This window comes from Dermacentor variabilis, chromosome 7, assembly GCF_050947875.1.
Source record: "Dermacentor variabilis isolate Ectoservices chromosome 7, ASM5094787v1, whole genome shotgun sequence".
NCBI lineage: Eukaryota > Metazoa > Arthropoda > Arachnida > Ixodida > Ixodidae > Dermacentor > Dermacentor variabilis.
Window position 1 is genome coordinate 4,187,298 of NC_134574.1, and position 20,790 is coordinate 4,208,087.

A 20,790-nucleotide genomic window follows, 5' to 3' on the forward strand; every position below is an offset into this window, starting at 1 on the left:
TGACACGGACAATCACATAAGTGTTTCTCACATCTAGAGCCGTAAGAAGGGAATTTATGCAGTGCTGGAAATTGAAGGAATTTCCGTGTCGTTCCTGATTGACACTGGGTCATTGGTTTCAATCCTAGGTGAAGAACTTGTGGCCTCCAACTATAGCAGTGCTCCGCCGGGAGTCACCTAGACCACCGTGTGGGTCCGTGGATCCGAGCCCCTCAGGGGGACGATCAGCTCAGCCGCGTGTGTAGCATGTGCCCGAAGTGGACGCTCGTTCGGTCTCCTCTGCGAGCGAAACAGAGCGCCACAAGGAGAAGGCCCAGAGTGCAAGGAAGGCGTTTATTAGACGACCACCTTGGCATTTGCGATGACTGTTACACCCATATGGGTGCGAGGCCCATAAGCCGAAGCTCCCAAAAGTCAAGGGTGGCACTCATTACCAAAAAATGCAGTAACACTCCGCTATTTGGGAGGATGGCTTCCAATGGCTGTGCTACCAGGGCAACGCTCCTTCCACTCGGAGTAACCTTCAAGGGCGACTCGACGCAGTACGACCACGCACGTCAATTGAGCCACGTCTTTTTGGCGTAGCCTCCAGAACAGGAGCAGCGAATAGGTACGCAACTGCCTCGGGTCGAGGACCTTCGGCAAGACCGGCCAACCCAAGGGGCGACCGGGAGAATCAGAAGTCAGTACGCACCATTTCGCTGTCCGAGAGCTTCTTTCGCGTTGCCGCTCCTCGGTCGGCTTGAGCCACCAGGAGAGAGGGAACGTGGGTTCCCACCCAAACAGACAAATCGGGTGAGCCCCTGGACCGTTCTGGGGCGGACGGCAGCAAGTGTTTTATGGTCCCACTGCTGTACGGTGCCCTCAGAGGAACGAGAGAGAGGGAAAGCGGTGTACCACGCACGCAAAGTTCGAAAGCGACCTCGCCGCGATGCAGCTTTTATGCTCAAAACGTGCTGCGCTATGGCGCTGCAACGAAATGGACTGTGCAGTCCCCACAAACTTTACCGACGTCATTTTGCTACTGTATTTCCTCATACATCAACATCTGTCCAGCTTCTCAATTATTCTAAGCCAGCAATTCCTATAAAAGAATGTTTCATTGCTACAGTTTCATTTCATGGCCGATGGACTTCTGTTCTTCTGCAATTGTGTCTGTAGGAACAACCATTCTTGGGCTAGGTGGTATCACAGCTCTGGATATGAAGATTCAAGGTTCACCGCTCAGGTGTCTGCTGATGACGGAAGAAACTCTTGTGCTAGCTCCTAAATTATGTTCAGAGTTCAAGCGCTTGTTTGAAAAGCGGCTAGGAACTGTCAAAGATTTCACTCATAAGGTCAGAGTTTACGCGTATGTTCAGCCAGTGGCCAGCAAACTGAGACCACAACCACTCGTCATTTGTGAGCAAGTCTCGGCAGAAGTACGAAAATTAGAAGCTCAGGACATCATTGAGTGTGTTGATTCTTCAGAGTGGGTCTCGCCAATTGTCGTAGCCAGAAAAAAGGATGGCTCGATTCGCATATGCGTAGACCTACGAGAGCCAAACAGACTTATAGTAGTGGACAGTCTTCCCCTGACCAGAAACTGAGGAACTTTTGAACAGCTTGGCCGGTGCACAGTGATTCATTAAGCTAGATTTAGTTTCTGCATAACTAGTTACCACTAAGTCCAGAAATTCATGATCTTATGACGTTTATAACACACGATGAACTATTTCACTTTAAGAGGGTTTGCTTCAGACTAGCATCAGCACCGTTAGCATTTCAGAAGATGATGCATATGATCCTCAAAGGATGCAAATGCGTCTTATTTTACAGTGATGACATAATCGTGTATGGATGCTCCCAAGAAGATCACTTGGTCAATTTGCATTTTGATTTGAAACGGCTCTCTGATGCTGGCCTCAGGCTCAACCATAAATATGTTTTTGACGTCGCAGAGTTGACTTTCCTAGGCCATGTTGTCAGCGACAAAGGGTTATTCTCACTGATGTCATCTATTGAGGCAATAACAAGGCACTATCACCTACAAATATCAATGAAGATTGCTCGCTGCTGAGACTTGCAGTTTTCTACTACAAGTTCATCCTGCAATATTTCTGATGTTGTGGAGCCAATGTGTGCTTACTTAGAGGAAATTCACCTTTTGTTTGGACTGCAGCAGCACAAGGCGGCTTGGAGCAGCTGAAAATGTTGATAACATCTTGTGAAGTTCATCCTTTTGATTCTCAGTTACCTGTGTGCGTTACAACTGATGCCTCAGGATATGTATTAGGTGCTGTACTGCAGCAGGATAACGGAACATCACTGCAAACTGTCGTGTTCAGCTCACATACTCTGTAACCGCATGAGCAGAATTACTCAGTCGAACGTGAGGCCCTTTCCTGCGTCTGGGCCTTCAGGCCCTGGCACATTACCTGTGGGGCCGACCTTTCATCTTGCGAACAGACCATGCTGTTTTGGTTACGCTCCTTTCAATGAAAAGTACAGATCACTATCCGTTAAGGATTGCGTGCTGGTCATCACGGTTGCTGTACTACGACTACATCATGGAATACAGGAAGGATAGTGCAAAGGTCGTGGCTGATGCACTCTCCTGGCTGCCCGTACATAGTTCCATCCACGATGCACCTGAAGAAGAATTTATGTCTCTTGTTCCCAGTAGTTACCATGCAAGAGCTTCAAGAAGCAAGTGCCACTGATCAGGCTATCTCTCAAGTTAAGCAGTTTATCACTACTTCTTGGCCTGACAAGAAATCCTTGTCAAAAGAGCTGCTACCTTACTTTCACGTGCGATCTGAACTCTCTGTTAGTGACATTCTGTGCTGGGGCAACAGGATTGTCGGGCCTACAACTTTGCCACGCCGTCTTATGGATTTGGCTCATGAGTCAAACCCAGGAATTAGGCGTACCAAAGCTTGTCTTAAGATTATCCATGCATGGATAATCACATTGAAGAACTTGTGCACACGTGTAGCCTGCCAGTCATGTGACAAATCAGCATGTACATCTGCAGCTCCAAAGCAGCCTGTCACTCTTCCCGAGAAAGCCTGGGAAAAAGTTGCTATCGACATTGTGGGACCTTTCACACAAGCTTCAGCCAACTGCGGTTTGACGTTACAATTATTGACTATTACAGCAAGTTGCCACAGGTGGCTTTCGTACGGGATGCGACCACGTCTACAGTGAGAAAATTCCTACTTAAACTTTTTGCAAGAGAAGGATATCCACGTAGTATTGTACCTGATCATGGACCACAATTTCTTCAGCGAATTTTGAAGAATTTCTCACTGAATGCGGGATCGCACATTGCAGCTCTTCTGTGTATTACCCACAAGTTAATGGGTTGGGTGAAAGATTTAACAGGGTATTAAAATCTTATATTCAAATGGCACTGTTAGAATGCCGTGATATAAGAGCAGCGATGCTTGATCACCTGTAATATATCGCTGTACGCCTCATGCGACTACGGGTGTTGTACCCGCTGTTCTTCTTCGTGGACGCCACCCTCGAACCAGACTCGACATTGTGGTATTGCCTGACAAATGTTTCCGCTTGGACCCTTCAAAGGCACCATAGCAGTTGCGAGAGTGTATCAAGAACAAGCAAATGAAGTCAATAGTTACACCGATGAAAGTCGCGGTGCCAAGGAACCGAACTCCATCGTTGGTGATTACGTGTGGGTTAAATTACCTGCAGTTTATGGGAAGGTATCTCCACAGTTTTCTACACCCAAGAAATTTATTGAAAAGCATGGACCCCCTCTTACCTCCTGGAAGATCGGCATGTGTGGAATACTTCCAAATTAGCAGTCGTTCACCCTGAAACTATTAGCAAAATGAAATTTGGTACATCTGCTGTGATGAATTGATCATCAGCATCCGATTATTCAGCTATTACAGCTGCAAATCATCCATCACAACTTGGCACATCAAGCGCGAATAACTATGAAAATGCACCCCTGAACCACCTGCTGCAGAGCACACGCAACAAGCTTAATTTAATTTGCCAGGATGCAAAGCACGTGTAACACGAAGACACCGAAGAAGCTGCGGGACTACGTTAGGCTCAGTAATAGATAAGCGTTTTTTTTTTTTTTTTGCAAGAGGGGATATTTCATTTCATTTATTTCATTTATTGAACCCTCAGGGCCAAAGGCATTAAAGAGGGGAGTGGTTACAAAACAAAAATACATAAATAGATACAATGCATACTACAGAACAAGTATTATCATCCTCTGTTATACAATGTTAGCTAGTGCAGAACGAAAAAATGCTAGTTATCTGTTATGTCGACGATATCTGTGGGGAGGCGGTTCCATTCACGTGGTGTACAAGGCAAGAAAGACTGAAATGCAGTTTTAGTGTTACATGTTTCGATGCCAACTTTGTGACGATGATCAATGCGATTTGACACGTATTTGGGGGACGAAATGAGGGAATCGCGTAGCATGGGGTGATGGTACAGTTTATGAAAAAGGCTCAAACAAATTGTCTGCCGGCGGGATGCTAAAAGAGCTAAAGAAAGATCAGCTTTCATGCTTGTTACACATGCGGTACGATTAAAGTTGGACAGGATAAAAGGAGCAGCGTTATTTTGAACCAGCTCAAGTAAAGTTATCAGTTTTTCATAATGCAGATCTCATATCGCGGAGGCACATTCCAAATTAGAATGTATTAGTGTTTTATAAAGCAGTCATTTCAAAGAAGATGGAGTTTTGGAAAATTTATGGCGCACGTAGCCCAACATGCGGTTAGCTTTGTTAGTAATGTACTCAGTATGGCGCGTCCAGTTAAGGTCAGCAGAAATATGAACACCCGGGTATTTATATGAAGTAACCGCTTCTAACACAACATTATTTAGGTAGTACACAGGCAGAGAGAGTTGGCACTTTTTGATATTCACATAATTTTGTACTTATTAGTATTAAGTTCCATAAGCCATCCATTACTCCAAAGAGAAATGTTAGAGAGGTCAAGCTGACGAATACCCGCCGTGGTTGCTCAGTGGCTATGGTGTTGGGCTGCTGAGCACGAGGTCGCGGGATCGAATCCCGGCCACGGCGGCCGCATTTCGATGGGGGCGAAATGCGAAAACACCCGTGTGCTTAGATTTAGGTGCACGTTAAAGAACCCCAGGTGGTCAAAATTTCCGGAGTCCTCCACTACGGTGTGCCTCATAATCAGAAAGTGGTTTTGGCACGTAAAACCCCAAATATTACTAAGCTGACGAATGTTAGCATCGTCGGGGGATTTTATATCTTATATAAAGCGTCGCTGCCGACTGCAGCGTCATTAGAAGGCATGTGCTTGGAGCCACCTGAAGGAAAGGAAAAGAGGATGGAATAAATGGTGAGGGACTGAGTAATGTTTTCATTGATAACGTATTGAATACTGTGCACGATACAACAATGGCCATCTGCTAGGAGCATGACAGCAGCAGTCTTCGGCATTTCACTTCGACTTCTTTGTGCGAAATTGACAGGAATTCGTTACTTTATGTGGATAATAGCAGTGTCTGGAAGTTTTCTGGACTGTTCGAATGATGTGCTTCAAGTCTTGCATTAAGATTAGTCACCTGATTATTGTGGTGGCAAATTAGTGTACTTTTTATGACCATCTAATTACTGCCTATAGTCATTTTAAAATGTCTGTCAGTGTTGTAAAAAATGTGAACCCTAAATAAACCGTTTGAGTATCTCGTCTTTTCTAGATTTAAGTAACTTCAGATGCACTGTCGGAAATGCTATGTTTATTGATGTTCTTGTGGCTATATTTAGATCATGTATCAGCGAAAACTGTGCCCTGCCCCACAATGCATATGCACGCACTGGTGCAGCAGATTTTTTTTTTTTTTGCTTTGTTTCTATACCTGCTCTCTGAGAGTGTTAATGTGCCCTTTTTGCGACTCTGTGTTTTAGGGGTGGTGTCCTCAGCCCTGGTGTGGCTCTCGATGGGACGTCGTACATGGAGAGGGTCCTGAAGCGGGGCTTCCGCATAGCTGTACTCTCCGATCAAGACTGAGGAGCATGTAGGTGTGCTGCTATTTGTGGTGTTGATATCCTTGCCTATCAGAATGGGACTGCTAGCTACACATGCAACACAGCACCTGGTTTCATGGTCTTACTTTTGAGTATACAGTAAAACCTCGTTAAACCGTACCCGCTTAAACAGTAGTTTCATTTTAACAGTAGTTAAGTAAAATCCCCGACTCAGCAGCCATCGAACATAATGTGTTTTGTATCCGCATAAACCGCACCAGCTTATTGCGTACACATCGGTTAAAACGTAGCGTTTCCACTTTTCGTTGCACAAACACGGCGGTGCGTCGTCTCCATGGGTGGCCCGGCAGAACAACAAGCCTCAGAGATCGGAGCAACAGCCTCCAAGCGCCCTGTACATTTGCGCGTGAAGCCACATCAACATCATTTCGACGCTGTGCCAGAGCATTGTGGCGTCGCGCAATCGAGGACTCGCGTCATGCTGAAACTCAGATAAAAAAGACGCCAGGTGCTCAGCATAGAAGAAAAATTATACATTGTCTGTGCTATTGAACATGACACAAAGAATCGGTGCTGGCACACGACAGGGATCTGCTGTTGACTACAGTGTGTGGCATTTGGAATGTGAAGAAGTTGCTCGGCAGCGCTACTGAGACCGCAAAGAGATGATGGCTATGATGTTCGACTTTTCGCCATTGTTGCCTCTGTTGTTGCTGAAGTGTCGACTAGCGACAGTGATGAGAACGACACGGAAAGCGACAGCACGGGCGATTCAGGCCTGACAGGGGTAGAAGCTGCGCGCTTCGTCAGCTTCATGAATGCAATCGTCACGACGAGAACAAGGGCGCGATAATGTAACTATTCCAAACGAAAAGTATTCCGAACTCCGGCACCCAGCAATGAAAAAGGCACGCCGGGACTTCTGCAGCACTACTGCGCACGTGCACGGAGAATACGTAACGCCAACGAGGAATCTGCCATGCAAGTGTTTTCCGAGAAGAGGTGGCTGGCTGAAAAGCTGGCACACAGCTTCAGTAAGTTTGAGGCCGCTGTCGTCATGCTAGGCTGCCGTGGCATCAAACGAAAATAACACTTTTGTCGCGCAAAGTGAATAAATACTGCATGTTTTTTTCCCCTTTTATCGCACTCTCTCTCAGTTCCGTTTTTGACAGGTAAGTGGGCGAGCTCATGCTATTTCGGTTAAACAGCACTACTGTTTAGTACGTACTTTTTCTGAGTTCCAGCCAACTACAGTTTAACGAGGTTTCACTGTACCATGTGTACCAAGAGTGTACCATGTCGGGCTAGTTGGTGAACCCCTATACGAGATATGTGGCTCAAGGTAAAAACACGCAAAGGCACCAGCTTGCAAATAAATTTATTTCATGAGGCTACACCCAATATATAAGAGGAGTTAAGATGCGCACAACAACATTACAATTGCAACTTGCACAGACAAGCTATCATAGAGCAGTATCTAAAAACACAAAGCCACTCTTTCTTTGCACCTTTCTTCTTTGCATACTAGGCTTCTTCCAGCAACTCTTCCAGAAAGAGCGAAGTGGCACTCCTTCTGTTGGCCTCTTTTTGTTTTTGTGTTTTTTTACCTTGCGTCATGTACCTTGAATAACTTCCATTCTTTGTTACATGTGTACTTAGGCGCTGAACGAGAAGAAAGGGGGTTAACCGAGGGGCCTGATTTTTATTAGTCATACCATGAAAAGCCAACAAAGATGCCAAGGACAACATAGGGGAATTGCTTGTACTTACTAATTGAATTAAAGAAATAAGTTAATTGCAATGAAAGTGGATCAAAAAACAACTTGCTGCAGGTGGGGAACGATCCCACGTCTTCGCATTACGCGTGCGATGCTCTAACCAATTGAGCTACCACGGTGCTGTTTTCCCATCCACTTTCTTGGGTATCGTTTTACTACTACAACTAACCTTGGGAGTGTTAGCCAGCACCATAACTCGCAAACCTTGGCGGCAGGTGTGGAACATCCTTTCTGTCGCAGGTGTCATGAGTATGTGATCTTTTTGGGTGAAGGCAACTGGTCAATAACCCCACACATGCTACCTGAAGGCATCAATGTTGCCGGATTCGAGACCCTCTTTATGTAATGAACTAGAAAAAAGGGGGCTAACCGAGGGGCCCGATTATTATTAATGATATCATGAGAAGCCAACAAACAAAGACACCAGGGAAAACATAGGAGAAATTACTTCTACTTGCTAATTGAATTAAAGAAATAAAATAATGGCAATGAAAGTGGGTGAAAAGACAACTTGCCGCAAGTGAAGAACGACCCCACGTCTTTGCATTACTCATGCGATGCTCTAACCAGTTGACTGATTTCGGCGTCGTTTCCCCATCTACTTTTTTGGGTATAGATGTTTTTACTACAACTAACCTTGGGAGTGTTAGCCAGTGCCACCACTCACAAACCTTGGCAGCGGATCTGGAACATTCTTTCTGCCGCAGGCGTCACGAGTATGTGATCTTTTTGGGTGAATTAGTACAAGTAATTTCCCCTATGTTGTCCTTGGCGTCTTTGTTTGTTGGCTTCTCATGATACTTGGGCGCTGTCATTCTAATATGCCTGTCAATCAACTAGCCCAACTTTCAATAGGTGAAGCGCCAATAGTGACGGCACACAGGAAGGAATACAGACAGGACAAGGCGCTATGCACCAACTAGCCCCACAACATGTTTTACTGCAAAACTAGCCCGTTGAGTCTTATTACAGTTGATGTACTTGGTTCAAGACAGCGCACCACTGTCTTGAACACCACAGCTCTTCTGTTTATGCTGCTGTTAGGTTAATTTAGGCAGTGTTGCCTACTACACGGAAATTACTGTGTCTGGAGATTTTAACCACCATTTTGGGCAAAAAGAAATTGGTCCTTTTTAGTACAGGAACATTTTTAAATCGTGTTTCTCAGCCTTGACTTCCAATTACAAAATAGGTGCCATTGCCGTTATCATCATGGTTCTGTTAATGGTCAGTGTGGATGTACTCGTAGCTGTACTTCAGAGGCTTGTTGGCACTCTTGTTCAAATGTGGTTTCACGTCATTCCTTGGCATTTGTTGGGGTTTGAGCAGATTAACACTGTTTAAAGCGTGACAAACTGTTGCAAAACAACCTCAGTTTAAGCATGAAGGCCCAGTTCAGATGTTCGAAAGCTAGAATAAAATATTGAAACTACAGAATTGGCCACCATTTCACATAAAAATCTACCCGAGTTCACTTTTGCAGAAAACATATTAACAGACTTAATAATCACGTTTTTCGCAAATAGCTTGTGAAGCTTAAGAAGTTTTGAAGGGAATTGCGTGAAAGTTATTTCATAATGTTGGGCTCCATAAGTGACTACACTGCAACTAATGCAAGTTCTGTTTTGTCGCAGCTCATAGCATGGAGGGACCATCTTCAAAAGCTTCAAGAGGAGGCTCTTGACATTGCACTTTATCTTCACGAGGTCTTGCTGGTGATAACCACCACCTATGTAATGCAGAATGCTCTAGCATAAAGGCACACAATCATATTTGTGGCCCAGGTGGAATTTACAAGGTTCATGTGTTCTAACTCCTTCTATTAAATGCTCACGCTGCACAGTGCTGCATAATAATAAACTTGGGTTCATGTGTTCATCTAATGTGACCTGTCTTTTATACTACTCTCAAAGAAAGATTTGCACCCTTTGGGGCTTATTTGTTCACAGACAGTAATTTATATCTAGCTATCTTGTGCGAATCACCTTTCTTTAACACTGTGCAGCACTCCCGGTACTTTCAAGTCACAAACGGCACAACAAGCACGTATCAGCATGATGTAGCATTCCTGACAAGACAGCAGCAAGTGCAGAACTAGCGTTAAGTAAAAGGAAGTGTTTGCAAGATCTATGACAATTGGTGTTTAAGGGCAAAATAAGTCACAAAGGGTGTGAACTTTTCTTGGAATGTAACTTCTCTTACAGATCATATTCAAGAGGTGCTCACACACTTGGTACACAGTAAGTCACCGTTGGCAATCGGTATGTATCAAGCGTGTAAGATATCTGAGGACACGGCTTCAAATCACCATAGGCATCAAAATTCTGATTCTCTGCCTAGACGCTTAACTTTTTCTTTACCAGGCCTGTAAAATCGATCGACTTGATTGACAGCTTTTCTACATGTTAAACATTTCCCTTGGAATTCTTCTACTACAGCGTCATTTTTTATTTATTTATTTACAGTACCCTCAGAGTAAATATACATTATAGAGGGGAGAGGCTTCATAAAGGAAGTAAAAAATGACATACAGGAAAGGCACAGCATAAGTAAAAATAGAAAATTATACTAGCTCACTAATTTACACAAAAAATAGTCGTAGTTCACCATAGAAATCTCATCATACACTTCAATATACAGGCTGGGAATGATAGGTAAATACATACATAGTTAACTTGAAAAAATAGCACTTATACAATAACAAGTCACATGATATATTGAACGAAAGTTTCATGATTTACATGTAGTTAACTAAAGCATTTCTAAATTGAACATGATTACTTATATTGACAATAGATGCTGGCAGACCGTTCCATTCGTTGCATGTTTTAGGTAAAAATGATTGCGAATGTGTTAGTGTGTTAGAGCGAGGAACATGTACCTTATGCCTATGATCTCTACGTGAGAAGATGAATGGTGCTGGGTTAATCCACGCCGACCGAAGCGCAGCGTTCTGGTAGTAAATCTTATGAAATAAGCATAGACGTGATTGTTTCCTGCGGGTTAATAGCGAAGGTAGGTTCAGAGTAGTCTTCATTTGTGTTACGCTTGCCGTACGATGGTAATTAGCTAGTATAAACCGAGCGGAGCGATTCTGGACACTTTCAAGGCAGTTAATTGAGGTGGCATGATGTGGGTCCCATACTGATGATGCATATTCCAACTGCGGACGGACATATGTCGTGTATAATAAATGTTTGAGTGATAATGGTGCGAGCGAGAAGTTTCTACGAAGATATCCAAGTGTGCGATTAGCTTTGCTCGTTATAAAGTCGATATGGTACTTCCAGGATAAGTTATAGGTTATATGGACGCCCAGATATTTGTAATTTCTTACGCTCTCTAAAGGAATGTTATTAAGTAAATAGGCAGGACAAGCTTCATTAGTACGGGATATTCGCATTGATTTACATTTCTTGACGTTAAGCTGCATGTGCCATTTTATAGTCCAGTTATGCAATGTGTTTAAATCGTCCTGAAGAGATGAAATATTAGTGTCATTAGTAATTTTACGATATATTACGCAGTCATCTGCAAAAAGACAAATTTTAGACGAAATGTTATCAGGTAGATCGTTAATGTAGATTAAAAACAACAGCGGTCCAAGCACAGACCCTTGTGGAACACCTGATTTAACTGGGGTTAGAGTTGAATTAACTTCATTAACGCTTACAAATTGCATGCGGTGTGTTAGAAATGCTTTTATCCAATTAAGTACATTAGTATCAATGTTTAGTGAGCTGAGTTTAGATAGCAGTAATGTGTGGTGTACTTTGTCAAAAGCTTTAGCGAAATCAAGGAAAATACAGTCCGTAAGAAATCCTGCGTCCAAGTTAGTATGCAAGTCGTTAGTGAAGCAAAGAAGCTGAGTATCACAGGAGAATGTTTTACGAAAACCATGTTGGCTAGATGTAAAGAAGTTGTTAGATTCAAGGTAATTGATTACCTGAGAATAAATTACGTGCTCCATTATTTTACAGGGCACAGAAGTTAAACTAATGGGCCTATAATTAGAAGGGTTATGCGTATCACCAGATTTATGAATTGGAACGATCTTAGCCGTTTTCCAATCTAAAGGCAATGTGCCACTGTGAAGCGACTGAGAAAAAACTAATTCTAAAATTATCGAGCAATACTCACTAGTACTGTGTAAAAATTTATTGTTAATTCCATCAACACCACATGACGATTTCAATTATAATTTATTTATAATCGATTTAATACCGTTACTATTAAATGCTATGGGATCCATGTGGGGATATCTTTTAGGCCGTATTTCGGGAGGTGGAGTAACATGCGAAGACGGCGAAAAGGCCTGTACGAACGTGTCATTTAGCACGTCAGCGCATGCGTGGTCGGCGATTGCTTTCCCAGTTAGTGAAGTTAGAGTAACCTTTCTAGTGTTATCTCCTTTCATAGAGCTCCAGAATGCCTTACTGTTAGTTTTCAGTAGCTTGGGTAGGGTAACGTTGTAGTAGGAAAATTTTGCAGACCGTAAATTTGAAAAGTACGTGGCGGCAGCAGATTTGTATGAGAACCAGCGTTCAGGATTTAGTGACCGTTTAGCGATACGAAATAGGCGTTTCTTTTTGTTACTTAGTCTGCTAAGGTGTCTGTTATACCACGGTGCGTTACTATTTGAATATATACGTCGGACTGGAATATAACGATTTATTAGATCAGATACTTTTTCTTTAAAGAGGCGCCAATTTGTCTCGACAGAACGATCAAGATGGCAAAGTAAAAACGTGTCAAGAAAGGAAGCAAGTTCGTTGTTTATTGCGGAGAAGTTAGCCTTTTTATAATCCTTTATTTCCTTAAATCGTTTACGTTTCAGTGGTAGTGATATCGTGATTGTAAAATGTAATGTATCGTGATCACTAAGGCCAGGTGTGTGCATTATCGGGGATATAATATCACCTGATGATGTCAGTACGAGATCAAGTAATGATGACGTAGTGCCTGTTACACGTGTTGGAATGACGACCGTTTGTACTAAGGTAAAGTCAGAACAAATAGCGATAAACTGATTAGCCTCACTGGATGATGGGTTAGAGAAGGGACATGTGCTTGACCAATTTATGTTAGGAAAGTTAAAGTCACCCATAAGAATTATCTTTGCTCCCGGGAATCTTACTGTTAATTGATTTAGACAGTCATGCATGTGATGACAAAACGAACTATTCGAGGGGGGCCGGTAGCAGACGCCTAAGATAATTTTTTTGAAATTAATGGTTAAACAACACCAGATAGATTCAATTTCAGTGATTATCGGTACATTAAAGCACTCAACGTCTTTACTAACAGCAAGTAATACACCGCCCCCTATTCTGTCAGTACGGTCATTCCGATACACAACGTATCTTTTACGGCAATGAAACAATTCTTCGTTTGTTATTTTGTTAGTCAACCAAGTTTCAGTTATCGCTATTATGTCAGCATCAGTGTCATCAACCAGAGAACACAATTCGTCCCTTTTATTAAATATACTGCGAATATTAATGAATACAACAGAAATAACATGTTTCGATGAAGTGCAAGCATCTCCCCTTGCGTTTCGCTATCGCGAGTTCTGTAAGACACGTCCTGAGCGCAGAATTCGAGGATCGGAATTTCTGTTTCGTGGCGTTATTTCGTAGACTACATCGTTATCTATGTCGTAGCCGTAACATTTTTCTCCCACGAATAGTCTTTTGTAACGTAGCCTGTAGGGTACATTTAGTCCCTTGCCATATTCCATTAATTTATGTCTTATATTGCGCGTTGCCTCACAGAAGTCTTCGCTCACAGTCAGGCTGCTTCCTTTTAGAAGAGAGCGCTTATACAAAACTTGCTCTTTGGTTTTATAAGAGAAAAACTTGAACTATTATCGGCCGTGATTTTTGTTGACTGTAGCGACCAATCCTATGTGCACGCACTATCTGGTCGCAAGTTAAACTAAGTTTTAAAGTGTTATTAATCAAATCTAGGGCTTTTTCCTTTGACTGCATTGAATTTTCTGTTGAAGTATCCGGTACTCCAAAAAAAACCAGATTGTCGCGACGTGAGCGATCTTCCGCGTCATCAATTCGCGCACGAAGCGTGTTCGTGTCAGTTACTACACTCTCAATCTTGTCGCGCAATAAGCTGACATCCTGTTTCCATTCATCAAGGATGGCCGTCTGACTTTCCACGTGCTGCAGTCTTTGATCGATGTCTGATATAGCATCTGAAACGGTTTTTTGCTGTTGTTTCAGCTCATGAATTGTCTCCGACATAGAATTTTGTACAGATTCCATTCTAATAGATCTTTCATTTAGGTCCCTCACGGTTTTAAGTACTTCAGCAAGGACATCGTCCTTGGATGGGCCAGGATTGCTTTCCACGTCACCACACAGTGAAAGAAACAAGGAACAGAACGGGTCACTCAAGGCTTCTGGGCACGGAAGCACGACAATGAAGCGATTACTAGATTTAAAGCAAATAAGTGGCAGTTTGGAAATGTAACTGACCTGCAGGGTGAAAAAAGACAAGTGTGAGGCGGTCATCCTGTCGGTGCCTCCGTGCCCTCTGACTGCCCAGAGCGTGTTGCTTGGCTTTAAGCGTCCCGCAGCTGGCGCTGTCGATGCTGTCGCGGTTGCGCAGTGATGAGCCGAGGATACAAAGGGGGTGTCGTTCCAGATGTAGATTTGATGGCGGCTTTGATCCGGGCGAAGTGTGGCGGGAACAGGCTCAGCGAATTTGCCGGCCTCAGAACCATGAACGATAGGTTCGCCATATGAATCCAGTGGAACAGCGCACCGGAAACCGGGGATGAAGGCAGCGAGTAACTGCAGGGTGAAAAAAGACAAGTGTGAGGCGGTCATCCTGTCGGTGCCTCCGTGCCCTCTGACTGCCCAGAGCGTGTTGCTTGGCTTTAAGCGTCCCGCAGCTGGCGCTGTCGATGCTGTCGCGGTTGCGCAGTGATGAGCCAAGGATACAAAGGGGGTGTCGTTCCAGATGTAGATTTGATGGCGGCTTTGATCCGGGTGAAGTGTGGCGGGAACAGGCTCAGCGAATTTGCCGGCCTCAGAACCATGAACGATAGGTTCGCCATACGAATCCAGTGGAACAGCGCACCGGAAACCGGGGATGAAGGCAGCGAGTAACTGCAGGGTGAAAAAAGACAAGTGTGAGGCGGTCATCCTGTCGGTGCCTCCGTGCCCTCGCGTGTTCTGTCTGAAACAACTGAACTTTAACTATTGGTTAGATTTGAAAATTTTTGACAGATTGCAGACTAGAAAAATAAATCTTTGTCTAGAGGTATTGTCAAAACTAGCATCCAGTGCTCCTAGCACTTCCTCAATGAAATGGTGCAAAATTTGTGCTTTGGTCGACTTCTCAACATAATTTTGAAATGATAGCTACAGTGAAGACACAGAAGCTTCTGTTGGGTTGTCTAATTTTCCTATCTCACATTTAGGCTGCTTTAACGGACTAAAAAATGGGTAGATGCTCGTGAGTGTGTGCTATTTTGATAGTTGTGTTCAACTAATAACAAGTGCAACATTATTTTTTCCACTGTGGCCTTCTTTTATCCATCAGCGTTTAGTGTATGTGCAAATTATTACAAGGAATCCTTCCTGCAGTGTGTGGTTTTTACTCACTCAAAGCACATAGAAGATTTCGGACCCACATTCGAGCAACTCCCCCCCGCCTATCCTCGCATTAGATCTTAAAGGGGCGTTCGATAACGTTAAGCATACAGCAATCTTACAGAGGCTAAACACGCTGGGCTGCGGGGCCAGGACGTACTCCTATATCAGAGATTTCCTCTCAGATAGAAAAGCCATCCTAAAGGTCGGGGACAAAGCCACAAACCCCTTCCTACTGGGCGGGCGCGGCACACCACAGGGCGCCGTGTTATCCCCTCTCCTTTTCAATATCGCCCTAATAGGCCTACCGCCGCTCCTCGATAACATCCCAGGGATCCGGCACGGCCTATATGCCGACGACATTACCATCTGGTCGTCCACAGGGTCCATCGGGGAAATGGAGAACCGCTTGCAGGAAGCTGCAGACGTGGTGAGCGACTATGCTAAGTCATGCGGGCTCAGCTGCACCCCCCAAAAGTCGGAGCTACTCCTGGTCTCACCGCGAAAGAAGCACACATCCAACTCGCCCACTATCAACATACAACTGGAGGGACACACCATCGTTCCATCTCGGAGCGTAAAGATATTGGGAATGGTTTTCCAGTCGGATCGCACCAATACAATATTAATTCAAAAGCTTAAGAATACAACAGCCCAAGTTACGCACATGATCCGGCGAATAACAACCAAAACAAGAGGCATGGGGGAGGCGGACACGCTTCGACTTGTCCAAGCCTTCGTCGTGTCTCGAATAACTTACGCTATTCCATACGCACTACTCAACGAGACGGAACTCAAGAAAATCAACACAATGATCAGAAAGGCATATAAGCAAGCGATGGGCCTGCCAATCAGTACGTCCACAGAACGCTACTATGACTAGGTGTGCACAACACGGCTGAGGAGCTGATCGAGGCACATTTATCCAGTCAGCGAACAAGGCTGGCGGTTACGGAAGCAGGGAGGTCCATTCTCTTACGCCTGGGGCTCTCTGCCCCTCTGAACCATCCGCCGCCTCAGACTGTGAGCTTACCCCATGCCATCCGGAGCAACATCACCGTAAGTCCTCTACCTCGCAATATGCACCCAGTGCACCACGCAGAGCGAAGGGAGGCCCGCGCCCTGGCCATACACAAGCGATACGGGACTTTACCCTCTACAGCTTACACGGACGCGGCTTCTTACTCCAGACGCGCAGCCACAACAGCCACCGTAGTCGTTAACAAAGAACATCAGACCAGCATTATGCTCACACGAAACAATCCCCTCCAAGCCGAGGAAGCGGCCATAGCCCTCGCGCTCTCCCAAACAGGTTGAAGTCATAGTGACCGACACCCAACAGGCGTGCCGCAACTTTGCTAGCGGCAGAATTCATACCACTACCCTCCGGATCATCAATCAAAAGCTGCCAACGAGATCAGTCATGATCATCTGGACGCCAGCTCATCAAGGCATTCCTGGCAACGAGGTCGCCAACCACGTGGCTCGAGATCTGACCCACCGAGCCGATGCAGAGCAATCTGAACCCGAGCACATGCACCCTCTAGTCTCTTGCCAAGACATCACACAACACTACAAGCTAACCCGCAGAACATATGCACCCCCACACAAGTCACTACCTAGAGAGCAGGAGCGATTCCTCCGAGCTCTACAGGTTAATACATTCCCCCACCCAACCAGAAATCACCTCATAGACACAATTCTCTCCGCAATGCCGCTTCTGCGCAGAGCCCAGGTCCCTCAGGCACATAGTAGGGGGTTGCAGAGCAGCACCATTAAATCCTCTGAACCCTTACCCCACTAACGAGCTTTGGGAGAGAGCCTTGGCCAGCTCCGACCTCGAGGACCAGCAACGGCTGATTGCGAGGCCCCAGGACGCGGCCCGAGCTCAAGGCATTCTGGAATGAGGACGCCTCTCCAAAGCAGCATTCAGCCAATAAAAATGTTTATTCTCTCTCTCTCTCTCGAGCAAAGCTTGACTAGCAGTCAAGTTTCCTACATTTTGAACACCGCTTATGCATGTGCCTTTATTCATTACTGTACAATATGTTGCAACACTCTACATTACTGTACAGCTCTGTACAGAAGCTGAACAAAGCACGTCGAGGCTCCAGCACCAGTTGAACTTGCACAGAAAAACTGATTGAACACAGTAATCAAGCATGAGGCTTCAGCATGCTCCCTGACCTGAAAACCATTGTTTTGTGAGCCTAAACAGTGCAGTAAAAAATTAACCAAGTGCCTGCTACAATGGGTAAAAAAAAAATGCTCCCTGCACAATAGGAACTTGCCTGTTTTTACATTCGCAAAGCAACTGCTTTCCCAAATGTTGCAATGTGGGCTTGTTGGTAATGCATCTTGAAGGGGTGTACGGTAGCGCGATTAAAAGAGGGGACAAAAGAAGACACACAGGGACACGTACAGCGCTCACTTCCAACAGTGTTTATTGACACGTGTACTTGTCTTTATCGGGCGACACATTTCGCCATCTAACAAATGTTATCGCACGGCGCAGGACGCGCCTGCATGTATCGGAAGTTTCTGGAATGTTATCGATGGTTCCATCCGCTGTCTGTGACCGAACCTTGTGAAAACTGATTGCGTGTGCGTGACTCGAATAATGTAGAACTTTGTGGAAGACACACGGGCCCCAGCGATTAGTATGGAACATTCGACGATTGATGTATACAAGCCGACGCACTTCACCCGTTGATCAGATTTTCAACGATCGCCGACCGTGTTCGCCGCTATCGTTGTGCTATAATTGTAGCCTTTTTTGTGGGCACAGGTTCGCCCAATAAATGTTAGTTTTGTCATTCACAGTATTTCTACTGTGTTCTTCAACATCACCACCACGTGACATCTGGTGGAGGTGCTTTACGTTCATGTACCGGACGCCCCCGACAAGCCGTAATCCAAGCCCAGACCGAAAAGACAACACCAGCGTCATCCCGGAACGTCGAGCAAGCCGCCGGCTACAGCAGCTGCCCCCGGAACACAGGTCTTCTACCAGATACGACCAAGAAGATCGTCCAGAAACTACCAAGAAGACATCCCCAATGGCAGCTGCAGCGGCCCCAATAATTCTTCAGCCAGCCCAGGGAACCACCGACGTTCCACGGTTCCACATTTGAAGACCCGGAAAGCTGGCTGGAGATATACCAGAGGATCGCTACGTTTAACAGCTGGGAGAGCGACGACAAGCTGCGACATGTCTATCTTGAATTGGAGGACGCCGCCAAGACGTGGTTTGAGAATCGAGAAGCCACCTTGACGACGTGGGACCTGTTCCGAAGCGGCTTCCTGGAAACATAAACGTCGTGCGAAAAGAGCGAGCCCAAGCTGTACTGGAGACCAGAGCGCAGCTGCTGAATGAGACGATCGCGACCTTCACTGAGGAAATGAGCCGTCTGTTCCACAACACCGACCCCGAACTGTCAGAGGAGAAGTCCGCCTACTGATGCGTGGTGTAAAGGAGGAACTTTTCGCTGGAATGGTAAGAAGCCCACCGAAGACCGTCGACGAGTTTCTTCGTGAGGCGACGAGCATCGAGAAGATGCCGCACCAAGCCAACAAGCTACGCCGGAGTTCAATCACTGGCCACCGACGACCTGCGTGAGGCCATCAGGGCAGTCGTACGAGAGGAGCTTCAGATCTTCCCTTCATTGCAACCTCAAGTGGCCTCAATCGCCGAAATTGTCAAAGAAGAAGTCCAGCGATCACTCGGAGTCCCCGAGGTGCAACAATAATCATCGCAGCCCCAGCCAGAAGCAATGACCTAAGCCGCCGTCGCCCGCTGTCAAGGTCCCCCTCCACGACCGCGCCAGGGCCCTGTAACGCCACAATTCCGTCGACCACCGCCGCCAGCACGCCCACCCGTCTCCCAGCGCAGCTACCCGAGGAAGACAGACGTTTGGCGCGCTCCTGACCACCGCCCGCTCTGCTATCACTGCGGAGAAGCAAGTCACGTCTACCGACGGTGCCCATTCCGGGAGATGGGAGTGCGAGGGTTCGCCGTCAACGCTCCGCGCCCGCAGCAAGGTGAACGCCTTTGCAATATCGCCAACTGCTTCGCCGCTACTCAGTGGAGCTCTTGACGACCGTCGCATTCGCCATCACCAGGCCGCTACCTGTCGCCGCAGCGCCAACCATACACTGGCCCAGCCCGGGGTCGGTCAGCAAGCCCATATCCGGAAAACTAAAAGCAGCAACCGATGGAGGTGTGTTTGCTGTTCGTCGAACTGACGAAGATCCTTCGCCGCCGACGAAGACGCTGAAGAAACTACCTCGACGACATAACGACACGCCGCCGTCCCAACAAAGTCTGGAAGCAAAGAATACGACGACGAAAGACGACCTGATGAAGTCACATACCAGCCACAGGTCAACGCGACGCAGCCGTGATCCAATGCCAAGACCGAACTGTAATGCAAAACAAAGAACCACCGACCTCGTCGTGCTTCTCGACGGCCACACAGTCACTGCCTTAGTCGACACAGGGGCTGATTACTCTGTCATGAGTGGACACATCGCCGCCCAGTTAAAGAAAGTTAAGACTACGTGGGAAGGCCCTCAAATTCGGACCGCTGGAGGACACCTCATAACGCCGACTGGAATGTGCACGGCAAGAATTACCATTCACGACCAGACTTACCCTGCCGCCTTCGTTATCTTCGAACAGTGTTCACGAGACGTCATTCTCGGCATGGACTTCCTGAACCAACACTGCGCAATCATCGACCTGAAGTCAAAGTCAATAACACTGTCGGAAGATCATGCGATAGCGCTGGAGAGCCTTCCTAGTCACCGCACCTAGAGTGTGCTCGAAGATCAAGTGAGCATCCCGCCTCATTCGAGCATTGTTATTTCGGTTGGCACTGAAACATCCGCTGACGTAGCAACCAACGTCTACTGCTCGACCGTGAAATTTGTCGCAAGAGGGATCGCTCGACTACACGGAGGAAACACGAAAGTGTTGCAGACAAACTTCAGCCAGGAGTCCAAGCACATCAACAAGGGCACGATGATCGCATATATCGAGGAAATTCTGGAAACCAGCAATGCGTTTGTCCTCTCGGATTCTGCCACATCTACCCTGATGACCATAGTTCCCGAGCCAGACTTCGACATAAATCCAATTCTACCCGTGATCAAGCAACAACAGCTCAGAAGTCTGCTTCGATGATACAAAGAGTGCTTTTTGACGTCGTCAAGGATTCGACGAACCCCAGTCGCAAAGCATCGCATAATAACCAAAGACTGCACTCGACCTCTCCGCCAGAGACCTTACCGAGTTTTGACGCGAGAACGTGAAGCTATAAGGCACCAAGTCGACGAAATGCTCAGAAGTCTGCTTCGATGATACAAAGAGTGCTTTTTGACGTCGTCAAGGATTCGA

General features: G+C 45.9%; 1 protein-coding gene across 3 annotated transcripts in view; it reads left to right on the plus strand.

Annotated features, from left to right (window-relative positions):
- Window positions 1-9,657, plus strand: part of LOC142587287 (saccharopine dehydrogenase-like oxidoreductase) — a 277,502-nt gene extending 267,845 nt beyond the window's left edge. For 2 of the 3 annotated variants that reach the window (XM_075698167.1, XM_075698165.1), the window contains 2 exons: window positions 5,921-6,030; window positions 9,414-9,657. In XM_075698167.1, the coding sequence (XP_075554282.1) occupies window positions 5,921-6,023 (103 nt within the window). In that variant the 3' untranslated portion in view covers window positions 6,024-6,030; window positions 9,414-9,657. Of the gene's footprint in view, window positions 1-5,920; window positions 6,035-9,413 lie in introns of all 3 variants that reach the window. The other variant, XM_075698166.1, reaches the window with a different exon arrangement.
- The last annotated feature ends 11,133 nt before the right edge of the window (window positions 9,658-20,790 follow it).